We start from the raw sequence: 19308 nt of genomic DNA, 5'->3' as shown, positions 1-19308 counted from the left end.
TAATCATTCGAAGGTTTTGCTGAGACAAAATAAGCCTTTTTTTAATTTAATGGATCTTTCACGGTTTAATATTTAGTAAATTGGTCATAATTAATATTTCTATTGCAACGTTTTATCACTCTACATCGTAAATGTGAAGTAATTTTTATAATTCAATAATATTAATAAAAACAAAAAAATTGTGCTGCGACCACTATCTTTAATGTCACAAATAATTGATTTCAAGAGATTACAATCAAGGGAGAAAAAGGAATACTTTAGATTACGCAAATGTAGCTTGGTGGAGAAGTAATACTACTGTTTTCTAGCCCGCAGCAACGACACCGTTGTGTTCAGATCCGTGTTTCCACTTGAAGTCATTCGGTCATTGGAAACGCTCGTGACACCTTTCTAACGCAAAAAATTCCGCTTTGCAGGCACGATTTTTTCACCACAAGTACGACGGTGCACAAAAACGACAAGAAAAACAAATTTCACAATGAATAATTATGGAAAAATTAAATCTTATTTTCGCATGTTAACGAAGACGAATCAATTGTCAAACCGAAATAAGAGCTTTCGCGTTTCTCTCGCGTTCAGATATTCCGATCCAATGATCGAAAAGCCAGACAGATTTGTTCGTTGTCCCTAGGACTTCCGGTTGGATTCGCGAATGGTAAAAAAAAAATGCTCGTATAAATTATGTTGAACTTACGCGCCCGATGTTTCCCTTCTTGCGATTGCATTATCGGTAAATGTGCTATTAGTGCTGCCATTGATCGGGCCCAGACCAGGGTTAAGAAAGCCGTGTACCAATTCAAACCCATAAAACTGGCCGAGTGTCTGGTAATAACGTGCGAACGCGTTATCCATCAGTCGGCACAAAACAGTTAAACGGCTATAGAGAACGCGGTAATGAACGCTGGTCGAGCAAGGCGAAATGTTGGCGAAAAGAAGTCCAGAACATGCGCTAAATCTCCCGTCAGAGAGAAACGGTAGTAGCAACGTAATTCGCGGTTACGTCGTTAATCAATCCCATTGTCGCTGCTTCCCTATTACAATAATAGACTTATTACTTTCGACACTTTTTTCTTATTTGGAGAGATCTGTTATTTTTGATGAATTCGATTATATAGACTTAACACGCGAAATTAATTCTTATATAGGATGGATGAAAAATTATAGTAATAATTAAAATAAAACATAATTAAAATTGAATTCTTCGTGCAAAAATAAGTAGAAAATATAAAATAAAACTATTTTATACAAAGCTTTTTTTTGAGAAAATTATCTCTTAAAAAATGATAACACATTTACGCTTGTAAAATAATAGGCACAATAATTAATATAAAATATTGTAGATTCTTTTGCATTTATAATATCGAAACTTTTTATTATAATTGTTTTTAAAATAATAATTAAAAAAAAATCTTTAAGTATCCTTATGAATTGAAAGAATGAAATGGATATTGAGGTCAAAATTGATTAGATGTGTGGACGTCCATTACATAAAGGAAGTACCATCACGCATAATGTAAGATAGTCAATTAGGAGAGTGCTAGTAGATGATGCAGCATACTTAGCCGCTAGTTGAGTACACGAACCGTATTGCGTATCATTAATAACGCTTCGATGTAGAATCGGATGCTGTAGAATTGCCACCTGCTGTTTCCGTATCGTCGACACAGTCTAAGTACCCGGTAGTTTACGATTAGTTATCAACCTCGCGGATCGCACGAATTAAAATTTCTTTCATGTGACCTAAGTCTAATAAACCCGCGAAGATGGCGGGGTAATTAAACTTCTGGAATGTAAACTGAGTTATGTACGTTTGAATGAACTAGAGCGCGATGATCTTATTCTTCTCTTCATTCTTTTCTTCGTTTCGTAATTTTTATATATCCTTTTCTTTGTCTATTTTTATATATACAATATTTAAATATATATTACGCTATATAAATTTTAAGAAATAGAATAAACTAAAAAATTCAGATTAGATATTTCATAAGAATGTAGTTTTATATTTCTATAAATTTAATAATATTTATAAGTTTCAATGAAACAAATATAATATTTTTAGGTATATTTTATTAATAAAAAACTGAATTATATTTATTAAAATTTTATTAAAAAGGCAAACAATAAAACAATCTTCATAAATTAAAAATAAATATTGTCAGTTTCTCTGCTCAATTTTTAAAAAAATAAGTATAACTTGACAAAAATGTGAAGTGAGAAAAACTATCCGTGTTACACAAAAAGCCTAAATTATTTTCGTTTTTCGTAATAAAATCGCTTGGATTTTATCTTTCTTTTTTGCTAATCGAGCGTTTGCTAATCATGTTCGCAGAACACGGCGTTGCGTGTATACGCTTCTTGCATACCTTGATGTAACTTACTTTGTAAGTTAAGTCGGAGGTATATATCCGCGGGTGTGTAAGGCTCCGGTCAACCTCCTAATCCGGAGAGTCGACACTCTGCCGCCGGTCGGTGGTAACATAAATCTACCTTAATGATACCACGTATATAATGCCGGAGTGACGCTATCTCGGCCAGTGAGAACCCACTGACACCTCAGTATCCGCGCACAGTTTCACATACGAGCAATCGTGCGCGGTGAGAGAAGATAGTATCGCAATCGCGCGAGATTTTCTGTCCGGACCTCTTCCTGTCCGTCTCCACGTCATTTAAGTAGATCCGTGCAACGATGAGCGACGTGAAATGGCCATTCGGGACAATGGTTATGCCAACGACCGCGAGCGAGTAACTTTCGTTTCTTCTACAGCGAAATGAAAGGATTACCAAAAATACACCGATATGCATTACTTTATGTGTACTGCTGTTTTAATTTTTTAATATCATAATCTATCAATGAATTCCTCACACATTTCATAATATATTTTAACATAATCTATAATATAATCATTACATATGTAGAAAAAGATTTTTACCACGGTTGCGTAAGACTGTCACTGTTTGACAGTGCACAAAAAAATAATTTTCTATTAGAAATATGTAAAAGTAAATTTATATCTTACCATGAGATATCTATCATGAGAGATAAATTATCAAGAAAGGTTATTTTTTTATATAAATTTAAAAAATTACATCTTATTGCCTTCCAATCTTGCCAGAAACTTACGATCGCCAGGGACGAGAACAAATCGATACGAGTCAAGATAGCATCTTTAGAAATCACGATACGCTTTTTTTACGATGAAATTAAAATCCAGATGGACCACCAAGGAGAGAGTTTCGTTCTTGAACGAAAGAACAGCGAACGGCTCTTCGACTATAAAGAGAATCTTAGGAGTCACCGTTAGAATTACCGCATTAATATCACTTGATAGATCCCCGGTATTAGCGTCGACCTCCGGGAGAGAGTCCTATCGGAGAATAGAGAGCAGTTAGGATCGCAGCTTGTCGCGAGATATCTAAACGGTACTGGGAATCAGCAAAATCTTCTCTCTCTTTCGCTTTCTCGTCGCTTCTTCTCACAGCAACAATTGTAGCCGTTGATTTTATTCAAATTATCTTGAATCACGTCCTCATCTCTGAAAATCGTGCCAAGAATATACAGAGAATTTGAGCGAAATTATTTTCTTGAAAAACAATAAAAAAAAACAAAAAAAAAACACTGGTTCTTATCATCATTTGACGTTATTCGGAAATAATTAGTAAAATTATTAAAAACAAACGAAAGAAAATGATGAAATTAATTAAAATAGAGATAATAAAAATTATCAACGAGATCTTATGGTATATAATTGGCAGTGTAAAGAGAACATATAAAATTTGCAATAAGTCAAAGACTACAAAACAAAGCTTGCGCTGTCGACGTACATTTCAGACCGTCACTGCAATTTATCGTCAATAAGACAAAATGATAGATGAATAAAAAAAAAAGAGTTATCCCCGCGTCACTGATCGGTAACCACCGCGTCAAACAATCGATCCTTTGCAGTCTCGATCGAAAGATTATAAGAGTTTGCTTTCGATTCCGAATCGAATTTCTCATAACAACACATGCATGTTCTTGTTTTATACTTAATAAATTTTTTTCAATTTTGTATAAAGTTTCAATATCATATCATTTATGATATTTTATAAAGACGATGTATACGCGCGACTGCAAAGGATCGACATTCGGAGTATCTTTTCGCACGCAGATCACTATTGATCATGATTTCGATCGTCGATCATCTCTTTGTCGCTGCTGCTCGATTGGCTGCGAGTCTGACTTCGATCCCGACTACGGCTCTGTTGTCTGGATGGCGTTTTGTTGTCAGTGTTCGTCTTGTACAAGTAAGGCATATCTTTCCTAAGGCTCTCCATCGGAGTCTTCCTCAATGTATCCTCTGTGCGTTTTCTGGAGCACTTGTTGCATCTGGTCGCGAGAGATCTCGTTCTATTTGGAGTACTTCCTCTCCTTCTTCCTCTCCTCCTTCCTCTGCTTCTTCTTCTACTTCTACCTCTCCTCCTTCCTCTCCTTCTTCCTCTTCTTCTTCCTACTCTCCTTCTTGCGCGACGGCCTCGCCTTCGCCGCGATACTCTCCTACGGCCACGTCCTCGCCTTCTTCCTCGTCTCCTTCGTCTCCTGCCTTGTTCCAAGGGTACTACGGTGGATGCTTTGAACAGCAAGTCGGGATCCATATTCAGGCTATAATAACCGCGGTCCCTCTTTAGGATACCATAATCCAAGCCACGTTTCAAAGCAGTGTAAATCTGTGAAAAAAAACATTTCTCTATGCAACTTTATTGCGTCTATTAATTTGCAATTTTCAATAAAACTTTGATTTTTAAACATTATATGTATGTTACAGATGCATTGCGAATTTTATGAAATATTGGATTTTTATAGTGAAATATATCATACAAGAAATATAGCATTGAAAAATTTTCTAATGACATATTTTTTCAAATTAAGAATATTATTAAAAAAGTTGAATGTTGATTAATTTTAATAAATAACACATCAATTAATTGGGTAATTTAATAATAAGCAGGAAATTAATATTAATAGGAGAAATTTCCTAAAATAGATAACACAGATAATATATATATATATATATAATTTTAAAAATTTTTGTCAAAAAAGAAAATTGAGTTTATCTAAAATATATATTCGATAAATTAAGATTAGATACCTGTTTCTGTATACTGGAATCCGACAGGTTAGCGTACTGCGATTTGATGTAATTCATGATTTCCTTGGATGTGGAGCCGCGGATATCTCGCAAATTTCGAATGGCGGAGGCCACGAGGGCCGACATCTTTGGCTTCATATTTTAGCCCCTCTTGTCTCTCTTCTTTCCCTCTCACTCTCTCCTCGCTCCTTGAAAAATATTCCAGGATGGTAATGTCTGTGTGTCGTCTCATGAGCAGTTTTCGATTGCCAAGACTTTGAAAGGTCAAATACGAAGAGGACAAAGTGATCACGAGAAAATCGTCGCCGACATCAATTTTGTGAATCTGCGATGATCTAAATGATCTCGATTAATCTCTCGCGGTGGTTCTCCTTTGTGACTTCCCGAAACGTACGACGACGCTAAAATAACTTGAAAATAGCACGCTTAAACACTAAGAAGATTTAATTAACCGATAAGAATCGGTCATAACGATGTGCCAAATATGATTTTATAAGGAGAGGGTGGAATGTGTTGCTCGTCAATGGCGTGTCCGGAGATAACTGAGCTGTTGTTATTTGATATGTTGTTTTGTCGAATTTGCGTTGCTAAGAAAAAGCCTCGAGATTTAGACTCGGATCGTTCGAAAAATGAAGATCTTTAGATGGTATCGGGTGGTGACATCAAAAAATATTCGAATCATAAACGATGTTACAATTAGCTCGTAGGATGAATTCGATATTTGGAAAGAATTGAATTAAATTAAGAAAATCAGATTAATGAAACACATTTTTCATTTTTAGCTTTTCTTAACTTAAAATTTCTTTTATTTATAATTGAGATATTGAAAGTATTGTTAATAGCTCAATTATTTTATTATATGCAATACAGTTACGTTAATAATTACGAAATATATTAAGCTAACACATCTTGAAATGATTCGAATAGAAGAATCGATAGATTTGATACGAGATAGATTGAACAAATTTGAACATATATTTAATGATGGCAATAACAGGAGATAAGAAGATATGCATATTAAATTATGTGATTATCGATGATCTTATTGAATATCCTCGTTGTTTTTCATCACTCAACCATATTTTTTTTCAAAGAAGAAAGAGAGTGGAAGGGCGCGATATTTTTTTTACGTTTTGTCACATGATTTGCTAGTCACTGCATGCGATCAAGGTGGTACATAAGTATCGTTTCGAGTAAATGTCGTGTAATCGAGAAAGGCTCTTATATTGAGATCGCTTTAATTAATACGCTCATTTTCATATTTATAATAGCGCTACATGCATAATTAAGATTGTAGAAAAATGAAGGAGACTCGATCGGCAACTATCGAAGATCCGCACGCGACTTCGATTAATGTCGTTTATAATATTTAAGCGGACGTTCATCATCGCCGATGTGAATGTAACATAAGTAATATTAACGATAACAAAATATTTCTCGCTCGTGAGATAAGACCTGTGCCTCGTAAGCATTTTCTCGCTCGTTGAATGCAAATGCTCTCCCACCAGGATACGCAATCCCGTGTATCTCACGGCGTGTAACATTGTGTAACTGCATAAATCTAATGGAGGTTCAGAGGTCTCGTAGGTTCACGAGCTTTGTATACAAAATTATGCCTACCGCGTATAGACCGCATTGCAGAGGAGAGAGTTTCCTTTCTTCTGTACTCGCGCACCTCGCGCGTGCGAGGTCGTCTCATTATCCGACTTTAACGGTGCCGTCGTCGACAACGTCGGCGAGGAAGGAAAGAAAAAACAAACGGAATAAAAAAGTCGCGGCTCGCGCGCGAAACGCGTGTATCCCGAGACGACTTGCCACTTCGTCCGGTAATTGGACAGCCATGGGGATTCCGCGGTTTATACAAGAATAACATAGCAATTTAGCTCAGATCGTTTAAGTCGCTAACGCGCGCGCGTACACTCGCTCATGCCGAAGACGATTCGTTCTTTAATCAGCACCAGGTGTCGCGAAGTTGCCGCCTCCTTTCGACCTGCGCACCTGCTTGCGTAAATGCCTGCGTCTACACTCCAATAATTATTTATCAATGTCGCATTTGGAGTGCGCGCGGGGACTCACAAGTCGGTGAGGAACCCTCTGTCTCTTTCTTTCTGTCTTTGTCTTCACCCGCAGTTTCTTCGTTAAGAGCGTATTAAAGAGATCGCGAGAACGGGTATATTTCTATAATTAAATTGAATGTCTCGCAAATATATAATCTGAAATATGTTATGTATTTACGGCGATAAAGTGTCGATTTTATTCCGCTATTATATCTTATCTAGATTCAATTTGCATCGACTGTTTCCGAAGAAGCATAATTATATCGATTTCAATTCTTGTTTTGAATGTACTTTGATATTACTCGATATACCGCATTGATCGATAAAATCACCGCGCATTATTCGAGTCGATGTCGCGAGATATTACTTCATCGACTTTTCGTGTCAAGAAGACACGAGTAAAAAGCCGATCTTCGAGGAACTCTAGGAACGTAACTTCGTAATCGTCCCTCGGCACGGCTCGGTGCGACGAAACCGCGCTTTGTTGCAGAACTTTGTATCCGCCACGTCGACCGGGATTCCGACCGGGCGACAGGACCTTAACAAATGTCGTACTATGTCAGGATAATTGCGCGCGGAATTTGCCGCTTTCGAGCGCGTTGTTTCTGACGCCGCAGGAAAACAAGAACTTCTAGGTAGGACAGGATTTCGCCAGAAGTGGGCAAAAAAAAAAATAGGAAATAAAATTATTTATGTCAGCTATGTTTTTCTTTTACTTAATTATATAAATAGTAAAATAAAATAATTTATTTTTGGATATTAATTATTCTAATTCTATTTAAAAGATTTAATTAATTTTATAAATATTACTCTAATGCAAGGAATGTGATTTGAAATAAGAATTTAAAGTTTTATTTTAACAAAAATTTCGAATAATTTTTTTAAGTTATTTTAATTGATAGTCTCAATTATAATCAAGAAAAATAAATATTTAATTAATACTTTATTTAAAGAGAACTATTTGAATAAATGATTATTTTCAATAATTTTTATTTGAAATGTGCTCGCTACTATTTCTCACATCGCACGCCCTTGATGCCGATGGAACCGCAGAGATTCCATGCTTCGTGCGTTTGTACAAAAGTATGCGTGCGTATGCGTGTACCATCACCCCCAACCGAGCGTGACGATTGCCCACCGAGACATTTTTACACCTACGCCCGCTCTTTCCAGGAATCCATCGATCCCGATCCTCCACACCTCGCAGCGTCTAATCACCGTGACTTTGCCCCGGCGGAATTTCTTTCTTCGACTAAGACAATGTCGGGGACTACCCGGGGAGCGCGCACGTACGTTTGCGATTTTACTCGGCGCGGTTTGCTTCTTGTCGCTCGGAAAGTCGTTAGGATATTGCCAGAGAAACGCGGTGCAGTTCGCAAGAAAGCTAAGTCCTGACAATCGTCGCAGATCTTGCGCCTTTTACAATTGCACACAACGCGTTATTACCGAGTAGACTTTGAGGACTCCTTGCCAGACGAAAAATGCGTGGTATGCTACTTATTTTATTTTATAAATCTATTTACGTGCATAAATTATATGTTTATTATACGATGAATGATATACAATGGAAAATTTTATGTATCTAAAATATTCAAATTTATCTCTGATGTCGCGTAATCTTCTTAATTTTTTCTCAATCGTTTATAATTTAAAAAGTATTAATGCCTTGACATATTTAAAAAAAAAAAAATAACCTTTGAGACTATTTCAATCGCTTATCATTAAAATCTAGATCGAGAAACTATTTCTACATATTTATATAATACATTCTATGTAGAAATTCTATAATTTTTTTCGATGATTGTGGGTTAATTGCTATTCGTAATAATCGAAAGCCCTAAGGCTACGATCTTAGAGGTGTCACGGTTCGATTCGATCACGTTGCAAATGTATATACGGAGCATTAAACGACTTATTAAATAACACTTTGCACGACGGAAAGACACAGCCTTCGCGACATGATATTGTCCGATCGACCAATCGATATGTCCATGCGTCACACTCTTCTACCGCTTTGATTGCGATTGGTTGATCGAAGCACCTTTCTACTTTCGACGACTGACAATCGCGCATAAGTTGAACATAACATGTTATTCGCTTTGCATACATGTCTGGCGGCGCCCAACGCCGTTCATTATCCGTTGTAAATACGTTTTTGCCGCGCGGATCGCCATTTTGTATTAATTATCGGTCGGCTCAGAGCGCATATCACATTAATGTTTCCCCGGTGGCGCAATATACAAATTATTCGATCGACCAATCATCGAATGCATGGCTTGCAGCATATGATCGGATATAAATATGTCGCACTTGATATATAATTGGTATTCTCCGAACGAAAGGATATCGAGACCCGTGTTGACGATTTTATCATCATAATTTGTCTGATTCGCGTATCTATCAGCGCGACGGCGCCGCAGTGGCAACCGGATTTTAATTATTACCTTACACAAAAATATATTATTTTATACAAAGGTTATAATTTTACGTGCTCCTTATACTTTAGAGAATGCGAAAATTCTCCACAATCACATATTTGTTAACGGCTAATATTATGCTCTTATTTTATAATCTCATTTTTGTTATAATTTAATGAGAATATAATTTTCAAAAAAAAAAAAGAGAAAATGTTAAGTTAATTAAAAGCCTTGTTGATGCTATGTTTTTTTATTATGTTATATTTTTTTTTACATATATCTTCATCTTTTGACTCGTATATTATGAAAATTCGCAATCAGGATGCTAATTAAACATTGCGATATATAATAATCTCTTTTCTTTTCTTCCTTTTTCTTTGTTCGTCTTTTCGCATGTCGAATTTTTGGTTTGCATGGGATTCGCGGTGAATGGTGAATTAATGTACGAGTGAAAACAGGCGCAGTTAATAAACCGGATTTATTAAACGATTACATTAGCGCAACTGTCGCCGGAGATTAATGCACTCGCGGCACTCGAACGTCTTACTCGCGAGCGCGCACAAGGAAAGGCAGAAGCCGACAAGAAATATGATCTACGCGATGTGAGCACCGCAGTAGCTTTAAGATAATTACGGCCACGACCGATCATCATTTTTGCGTATCGAAAGGCTAAAGTTCGGGCGAATCGAAATGAAGCGAGCTTCTTTAACGTCGGTTTAATTAGGGCGAAACGCATCGCAAAGACAGCCGTGATAAATAGAGCTGTGTAATTGTTCGAAAGATGGTCACAATGGCCGACTGTGTGTATTTATACCGTTAAAAGTACATTAATTTATAAAAGTGGACCAGACAGAACATTCAATGATGCCGAATAAAGTTACGAGCTATTTGCATATCAATTAATGATAAGCCAGATTATATCTCTTCTTAATAAATTTATTAGGGTTTTAATTTATTTAGTTTTTTTTTTTTTTTTTATTTAATGCACATTATGGACATATTATTTACAAACATATTTTTAGTTATTATCTAATTTATTTAGCACCATCTATTATTTATATGTATAATGTTTTTTATATAATTATAATTTTATTTTAGGATATAATTTTTATTTGTTTATTAAATCTTTCTATTCAGTACTCAACATCATTTTCCACGCAAGTTTATATTATATTGCTCGATAAGAGTTACTCGTAAGTTTGATCGATGACCATGGTTTTGGCGGGAGAAAGTTAAAAACGATCAGGGGAATCTTTGTTCGCGCAAGGAATTTAATGCGATCGAAAGTGCATGAAATAGAGACTACGGGTATCTGAGAAATGAATCGGCAGAAGGAGCAAGAAGGAAAGAGAGGAGAGAGCGAGGAGATAGCGCGCCTGACTACACGAGAGCAGGTGGACGCCGAGAAGAGGCGAGAACACGAAAGTAACTCTGTCGCGGTAGCGACGTAGGTTTTCTTGGCCCACCCGCACCTACCTACCACTCGTCTCGATGTCACGTGTTTATAAATAGTGCATCAACGTAATGCTCGGCGGCTGTAACCACAGCGAGAGATTTACGAACACCGTGGCTAAGCAAGTGAGCATTCGAGAGAGACGAGAAACGAGACGTTCATCCTGAACGCGGAAAGGAATTCGGCGAGAGATGTAATAACGAGATTGAGCGCCTGGTTAGGCATTACCGATGATTCCCAGAATCGTTCCGTCTGGCTAGAGATGGTCGGGCAATATTATATCTGGGCCTGTCACACGTTCGCGCATTATTGCGCATAGCAGAAACATGGTAGAAGCTTTCGTTATACATTAACACCAAAAACTCTGTTGAAATCAAATCACGTCTTCCTATTCCCTTTTTTTTCTAAAAGGAAAGATAATTTGCGAAATTATTTTAAAAAGCAGGAAACAATTTAAAAAATAGGAAAAAAAAATAAAAAATAAATCTAGCAAGCAAAAAATTATTAATATAATTTTATTATGATTTAATAATACGTATAATATCTTAAAAAATATTTAATATTTTTATAATATTCTCAAAAAAATATTATATATATTTAATCAGTTAATATTCTAAAAATATTTAAAAAATATATGTATATGAGGGAGAAAACATTTAGCAAATGCACATAAACAACATTTCAAAATCATCGAATTTTTTATTTATCTAATAGTTTGATCAATAAAATTATTATTTTCTCGACAGATACCGAAGAAATATAATTGAAGAATTTGATATCGAAAAGACATTGAAAACGATATAAGATAATAATTTAAATATAAGGTAGTAATTTATAAGGTAGTAATTTAAATACGTGACGCAACTAAATGAGTTACACCTGTGTAGATTTCGGCGGAGTTGCCGTAAAAGTAGTTTAAGTGGACGCGACACAAACGTCATCGAAATCTTGAAAGGGTCCCGAGAGTCGTAAAGGTCTTCGACAACATAACGACACATATTTCACGGACCATAGCTTTTTCGCGCTAGTTATTTTGGCTATTTGCGACATACACTCGCTCGTGTCAGATGCTTCTTACGTTCTCGCGGTGCGACATAATGTGAGCAAAGCGTCCGTGATTTCGGCCGCGATCCACGTACGCGGTCTAGTCATCATCGTCGGAATTTGTAGCTCGACATCGCCGATCGTTTCCAATTAGTCGCGCCCTCGGAAATCGCGCGGTCCGACGATAATTAATAATACGGAAAAAGATCGTTGTCGTTGCCGACAATGCAGAACGGATCGCGTACCGACGATAGCGAGCTAAATTCAGCATGTTTGCGATGTCTCGCAGTGACGTTGGGGATCGCGCAGAGTATCGACCGAAGTCGAGAATACCGTCGGGTAACTAAAGCGCAGCTAATTTTGTTAGAGGACTACATATATACGTATAGACGTTGAGACGTAATCTTGAAATTGAGTACGGTATACGTGCTAACCGCAGTTACAACTGCGTAACCCGAGTCTTAGAAAATGATTATAATTCTTCCATAAATTAATAATCAATTATTGATTAATTTATTTTAACAATATTAGATTAAAATTATTATACTCAATATATGATAAGAGAGACGGGGATCACATCTTGGAGCATATTATGATCGATTTTATAGATATTTTATTTTACTATTTATATATATGCGATCTCGCGTTTTTGTATTGATATTCTGCGGCGTTATTAGACGAAATTTATTTTTTTTTAGAAGGAAAGACATGCATATAATCTTGTGGTGTGTGATTAATCATCTATTTTAACGACACCGGGAATATTATTCGGTAAAAGGGCATTTAAATTTGGCATACATGATAGACGCGAAAGATCTATATCATGCTCTCCGACCGAGGCGCAGGCGAGCTTACAATTAGAAGGACGGCGTATCGGCTGAGAAATGTGCACGTTAACATACGCGATTCCTTCTTGACGGATTACATATGCAGACATTTGTTAGATTAATGGAACCTGTGCGACCGCGATGATACAATGTACATAGAAATAATGGTACTTATAAACTGGAACGTGCCTCTCGCCAATTCTGATCGCGAGCGAAACAAGCGTGATGTCAAATATTACTTCCTAATATTTCTAGGATGTTCTATACAATGTGATTCGCAGAGACATCCAATAATTTTGATAAGTCGTGCAATTCAATCACCAAGAAGGTAAAAGTGCTTGACCACCTGTCCGATAATCCCGCTATCTATTTTGCTTATGATCGATGGGATGTTACTCCGTTTTAACTCAGCAAAACGCCGTTTCTCGCGAATGAGGGCGGCTGAAGAGCCGCTTAAAGCGGACGCGACCATCTCCTTCCGTAGCCACTAAATCACGCGATTCTAAGCTCACAGATGTGAGTTTATAAATGTATCTCCCACGCCCTACACTGTCTGGCCAAACTTCTCTTTTTGTATTCTTTCCAACACACCCGCTCACTACCCGCGAAGTCTTTTGCTCTTTCATGTATATTATGTGTGAACATCTTGGAAGAGAAAATTAATTTGGTTATTTCTTAGATGCTCCGCGATATCGTTAGGGAATTGTTTTACGTTGTAAAAAAATATTTTATAAACGTGAAATAGAGAGAAAAATTTAGTGGAGAGAAAAATTAAGATATTTCTTAATAAATTGTTTTTATTAAGGGACATCGTAGAAAAACGTCTTCTTTATCGTTTTGAGAGTGGTAAGGTAACTCGAGTGAAAATTTTTTTTATAATAATTGAGCGTCACGTGAAAAAATTTCCAATTTATTTCTATTAATTATTATCAAGTTTAATAACGTGCACGGATAAGAGACCGCACGTAATTTGAATTAAAATGCATTGAGTTACAATATAATTTTGTTAAAATTCCAATAAAAACAAAGCAATAAGCAAAGATAATAACAAAAATTAAATATATATGCAATTAATATTTAAAAAGATAAAAATAAATACGAAAAATAAAATTTTTAATAAATTTAATTTAATAAAATCTGTAATATTTTTGTGTTATTGATTGCATTAGAGTTTACTACATATGAGAATTCGATAATCGAAAAGTTTCCCTTTTTTTTTTGTTCATTTTTTAACGTCGCGTTAACGATTGACTTGGTTCCAAGTATGCCGCCGTTCCAGCGCGAAATCTTTCCGCCTCGTCGACTCTAATTGACTAGACGTGTACGAGGGGGTGGCAATCCACGGCTGGACACTCGCTTGAAATCGTGCAACAAGGAGGCTGTTTGCGACGAGCGTGAAAATAGACGCTCAATGCCTCACAGTCGCGGCTGCCAGCGCGACTGCCGACGCGATGCTTGACTGTTATGAGCAGCTATAATAACAGTGGCGAGTTGCCGCAAGGAGGAACTCTCATTAATGGTACACCCGCGGGACTATGAATCGTGGTCATGGTGGAACCGCGTTCTGAACGGGCCTAGGTCTCGCTGATGCGCAGTCTGTGAACGCGGATGAATGTACTCGCGTCTCTCCCGCGCGAGGATTCGTCGTCGCCCTCGTATTGTGAACACCGTGACAATAATAGCCAGCTGCGAATGGTCGACTTCGCGGCTCGCGTCTGTCTACGATCTTACCAAATCGTCTCGAAAATTCAACACGATAAATCAACACAGAGTCTCTCGCACGACTAACAAAGATAGTGATATCATTAATATTAGTTGTCACACACCATAGTAAATAAAAATATCTGAAGCTGCGATATAAAAATGATAAATTCTGTGAAGAGAATTAGATGATATTTCAAAGACAAATAATTTGTACAACATTAACAATTATAAAATAAAATTCTACATTTATTTTTTATTAATTTTTTAAAACGCATGAATATAGACAAATGGTAAAAAAATTTGAATTGTAGAAATTTTTTTTTTTTTTCTGTAAAAAAATATACTTTTAAAATTATTTATTTATTTAGTCGTAATGTCATACATTAATAGCTGATGGAAGACATGAAATATTGATCTTTAGAGATTTGCATTTTGCTTTAGTCCGCAAGATGCTAGAGTAACGCAATGACGTTTGTGATTGAAAGCATTAAAGACAAACGACTCGAAACAGTAAACGAGATGCCAGCATTATAGACAACGTAAGAGATCACTAATGGCGCGGAATGGCACTCGCAACAGCTTCTTTATCGATGTAAACAACCGCTAAACTCACTGCGAGCAGTACACTGTGCCAAAGTGCCGTCGTATTTTTGGAACGCACTCAGCGTCATGGCGTCTCACGTCAGCACGCCCTCGCTCAAGCCACCAACGTCTAGATGTTAGCAAAAAGTGCCAACAAACAGAGTCTAAACTCTGTCTCGGACGACGATGTCAAAAATGTGCATTCGTAATTTAATCCAAATACGGTTAGTGATTCACATATATAAAAATTAATTCTCCTTCACATAATTTTGAAGATTCACAGCGAATATCTTCAAACGATTGGATAACATTTTATGAAATTAAAAAGAATAAAATTAAAAAAAAAAAACCTTCAATCTTTTCTTTGCCCAAATAGAAATTTTTCTCTTGTAATCAAATTTTGCATATTATACACAATGGAAAAGGGTTAAAAGGGCCTTTCTGAGTCTGAGCGCATGATCGTCGCTGTCCGTCGTTTAGTCTTTTTTTTTTTTTCGACGCACTTGATACGGCGTTAATTGGTTCCTGAAGACGCAGGCGTAATGCTACCGCGGGAAACCAATATAACGTTTACGAGTGCACATAAGAGATGGTCATAAATCAAACGCTTGAAAATGAACGAAAGGATAGGGATCGGGCCGGTTTGCAACATGTGATACATCAAGACACGGCGTGCCGCATAAATCTTATTTATATCGCACCAAAAATCAATGTTTGAAAAGCAATTTTTTAAACGTTGCTTTAACGACGCTGCCACGTGACTTGGACGACAAAAAGAGCACGCGAGAGCTTATAATAAAATTTAATTCTAAGCCGAGTGAAAAAGCGATATTTGTCGTTATTTGATGATAACATACGGATATAAAATTTACGGCGATTAGAGAGCCACTTTGTCATTATTTCACTATGACAATAAAAACAGAAATGCGATTGATAAATTAATTCTCCGCAATTGACGTATTTAATTAACTAATTTGCCTGAATCGAAAGAATTTCAAATTAGAGATATATATATTTGACGTGCAATATTCAACCTTCGCGCATTTTGAAATATCTTTACTTGAATATCATTATAAAAATATGATCATTGCGCCGTAAAGCATTTACCCTATTACCCGATTACTAACGCGATAAAGATGCAAACTTAATGTCTCTCGTCGATTCTGTGTCGTTACTCGTGTGACAGTTTTCGCTAATTAGACTAAATAATGACCTACCTGCTCCACTTTGCTAACGTTCTATATGATAATTTATCGTCCAATCGCATTAAAGCGAACGTTGTCGTTCTCTCGCACGGCATAAGTATTCCGCAGAAAAGAAAAAGCGGAGATTGAGACATTTACAAGGCGCCTCTTATTGAGAGGCGATAGCTCTCTCTATGCGAAGATAATGGCGCGCTCGCCGCTCGAACGTCGAGCGGCTTAATAACGTAAACGTCTCCAATATGACAAGTGTTGTTTTCTTCCCTAACAGTCGCGGTGTCTAAACGATGTTCCGGACTAATGTATATCATTGAGCGCGACGGAACCCGTATTTAATCCATCGATGCCCGCGTCGAAAATCCATGCACGGCGTGCGATTATAATCCCATTACGGAAACAGCCGTTTTGTGTAAGTTTCCTTATATCGCATAATTATACCGTGCAAGATCGCAGTTTTAATACGCATTTGTCAACCTCCAGCGACCGTCGCTTTCTAAGCGCGAATCGCGCGTTCGCGGGGACGCTTCCCCTCCCCTCCCCCACCCTCCTCGTGTAGCCCAGTTTGAAACAGGTTTCGCGGATCGATTTTTACGCAGCTCTCGTACTTCGTATTCTCGTTCACGAGACTATTGCTAACGCGATTTAATCGCAACGATCGTCGATGATTCGTGACTCCTTATTTACAGGCATAAATTTTGTTTCGTTTAGCGGCATTTGTCTTCGTCGACGATTAACTCGAATCGTCGTACGAGGAAAGACATCGGGGAAGGTTTTAGGGGACTATAAACAACGCGCGACTATCAGATTAATATCCGAGTTTATTTTTTGTGCTCGGTTAAATCGGACTTTAAATGCCGCTCGCGCGATATATTCGCGCCGTGAACTGACAGAATATTGTTGGGGCTAAAAAAAAAAGTGAAACGGTGAACGTCCCGCGTTTGCCGATTGTAATTCTTTTATTTATAATTTTGCAGATTAGCCTAAATTTAGCCGCGACGTAACGATCCACCGATTAAACGAGATACTCTGCATAATTACTGCTTCGTCGTAGCGCGCTTTTGCTCTTGTCTCTTTTTTTTATAAACCACATCATGTAACGGATACTTTTGTATGTGGCGTTAACCCGTTAATGACAACACGTTGATACATTATGTATCGCGCTGATGAGCTGGTAATTACGCTAAACATCTCGCCATTATTACAATGCTAATTTTTGATATTATATTTGACATCTCTTCAACTCTTCTCTCCGGATAATGTGGTCATATGTTCTGACGCAGATTTTATTGTGATTTATAATATACTCGTGTAATATATACTTTTTTTATATACATGATTTATATTACACATGTAACGCACCGTATGTATCTAAAGTTACATTATTGTATATGAAAGGTCAGATTCTGAAAAATTTAGTTTCATAAAGTACTTTTATAAAGTAAACTGATAATCGAGTGATATCACATTAATGTAACATGATTTTTTTATAAAAATACGCTTCAATTTTTGTTAAATATTAGCAGTGCTTCAAATTATAATAAATCGTATAAAATTGAGAAATTTGTGCAATATTACTTTTCTAATTAGTTTAAAGTTGGATATGATACTGATACCAGAAATATTTCGTAATATCAATTCTATACTTGTTATCAAGAAGAGATCCGATTAAACTTTACATTCTCTTTCATGAAACGTGATCAGTGGGGGTCATTTCATGGATTCCAGTGACACCGAGTTAATTGACTTCACGTTTTCATTGTCCAAGCGGCCACGATCCATTTAATGCAGTTTATTTTGGGACAGCGCGGCGCGCTTCGCGCGGTTAAGCGCGTCTGCCATGTGGGTGCCGTTGGTGAATTTTCTCCGCGATGTTTACTAACTCTGACGATTCTCTGACATTGCCATATTCGCATCATGCAACGTAATTATATTGTCTTTGCAGTTACCATTGTGTCCATTGAACACACATGTCGAATGAAAACTGATGCGATACTTTGATTAGTTGCATCTCTGCCAGTGATAAATATATTTCAAATATTTGGAAATTATTGGAAATAATCATTTAAATAGTTTTGTTTAAATTAAATATTATTTGAAACTTCTTCTCTCAGACAATTTTTAGGATATATATGCAAATATATACATATATAAATAAGTTAAAACACGAGAATTTATTAAATGGGATAATAATTTTAAAAGAATTATCAGAAATTTTCTTTTTTTTTAATAATATTTGGAATTTCGACTTTTGCATTGACTATTTTAAATATTTTTTTTTTTATAGTATTTTAAATATCAAATATTATCATACGTAGTAAAGTTAGTTTACAGAAACAACTATTCTATAAAACGAGTGAAATAATTATTTCAAATAATCATTACATACATGAAGTTTCCAACGAAAAGAATATATATATCGAAAATATTTATTCTTAATTCGTAAAATCGACTAAATATTTCGAATTTTAATTAACATATAAATAAATTATTTTATTCGTAAATTTTCCGAAGAACCGGCCGGAAATGATTTGCGACCTTCTCCGGAAATCGCATCACGCAGTGACTGTCGTCGGTAAATCTCACACACATAATATACATCACGCGTACGTTTCATCGACAATGAAAGTGACGTGCACATCTCGGGGAATGTGTCAATATAAACACCGCATGCGAATTGTACACATTGATGACATATCCTAAAATTGAGAAGGGAGAGTCAATCTCGCCGTTCTCGGCAACGGCTTCTGCACTTCTCTGTCTGAACTCGTCGACATACTGTATGACACTCGAAATATATGCGCGGAAGTTGTAAGGCGAGACATCACGGCGGTGCTATCTGTGATACGCGAACGCCTCGACGCACAATATTGCATTACGTAAGTCTATTACATAGTTC

At 36.6% G+C, this 19308-nt stretch overlaps 2 protein-coding genes across 2 annotated transcripts in view; one reads left to right on the top strand and one right to left on the bottom strand.

The window, feature by feature from the left end:
* Positions 1 to 19308, top strand: part of LOC126855512 (uncharacterized) — a 179140-nt gene that overhangs the window by 40889 nt on the left and 118943 nt on the right. The gene's annotated exons all lie outside the window — the stretch shown is intronic.
* Positions 4126 to 5252, bottom strand: LOC126855718 (serine/arginine repetitive matrix protein 2-like). Its single transcript, XM_050603583.1, has 2 exons — positions 5127 to 5252; positions 4126 to 4704 (listed from the first exon to the last, which is right to left on the bottom strand). The coding sequence occupies exons 1-2, from the start codon at positions 5250 to 5252 to the stop codon at positions 4153 to 4155; spliced, it is 678 nt and encodes a 225-aa protein (XP_050459540.1). The 3' UTR covers positions 4126 to 4152.

The sequence above is a fragment of the Cataglyphis hispanica genome, chromosome 16 (genome assembly GCF_021464435.1).
Source record: "Cataglyphis hispanica isolate Lineage 1 chromosome 16, ULB_Chis1_1.0, whole genome shotgun sequence".
Taxonomy (NCBI): Eukaryota; Metazoa; Arthropoda; class Insecta; order Hymenoptera; family Formicidae; genus Cataglyphis; species Cataglyphis hispanica.
This window is presented reverse-complemented; position numbering and strand designations above follow the sequence as displayed.

Bases quoted from the DNA above. Each gene is read 5' to 3' on its own strand.
- LOC126855718 (XM_050603583.1), bottom strand. From the start codon at position 5,252: ATGTCGGCCCTCGTGGCCTCCGCCATTCGAAATTTGCGAGATATCCGC. The intron at 4,705-5,126 runs GTATCTAATCTT...TTTTTTTCACAG, and splicing joins ATTCCAGTATACAGAAACAG to ATTTACACTGCTTTGAAACG.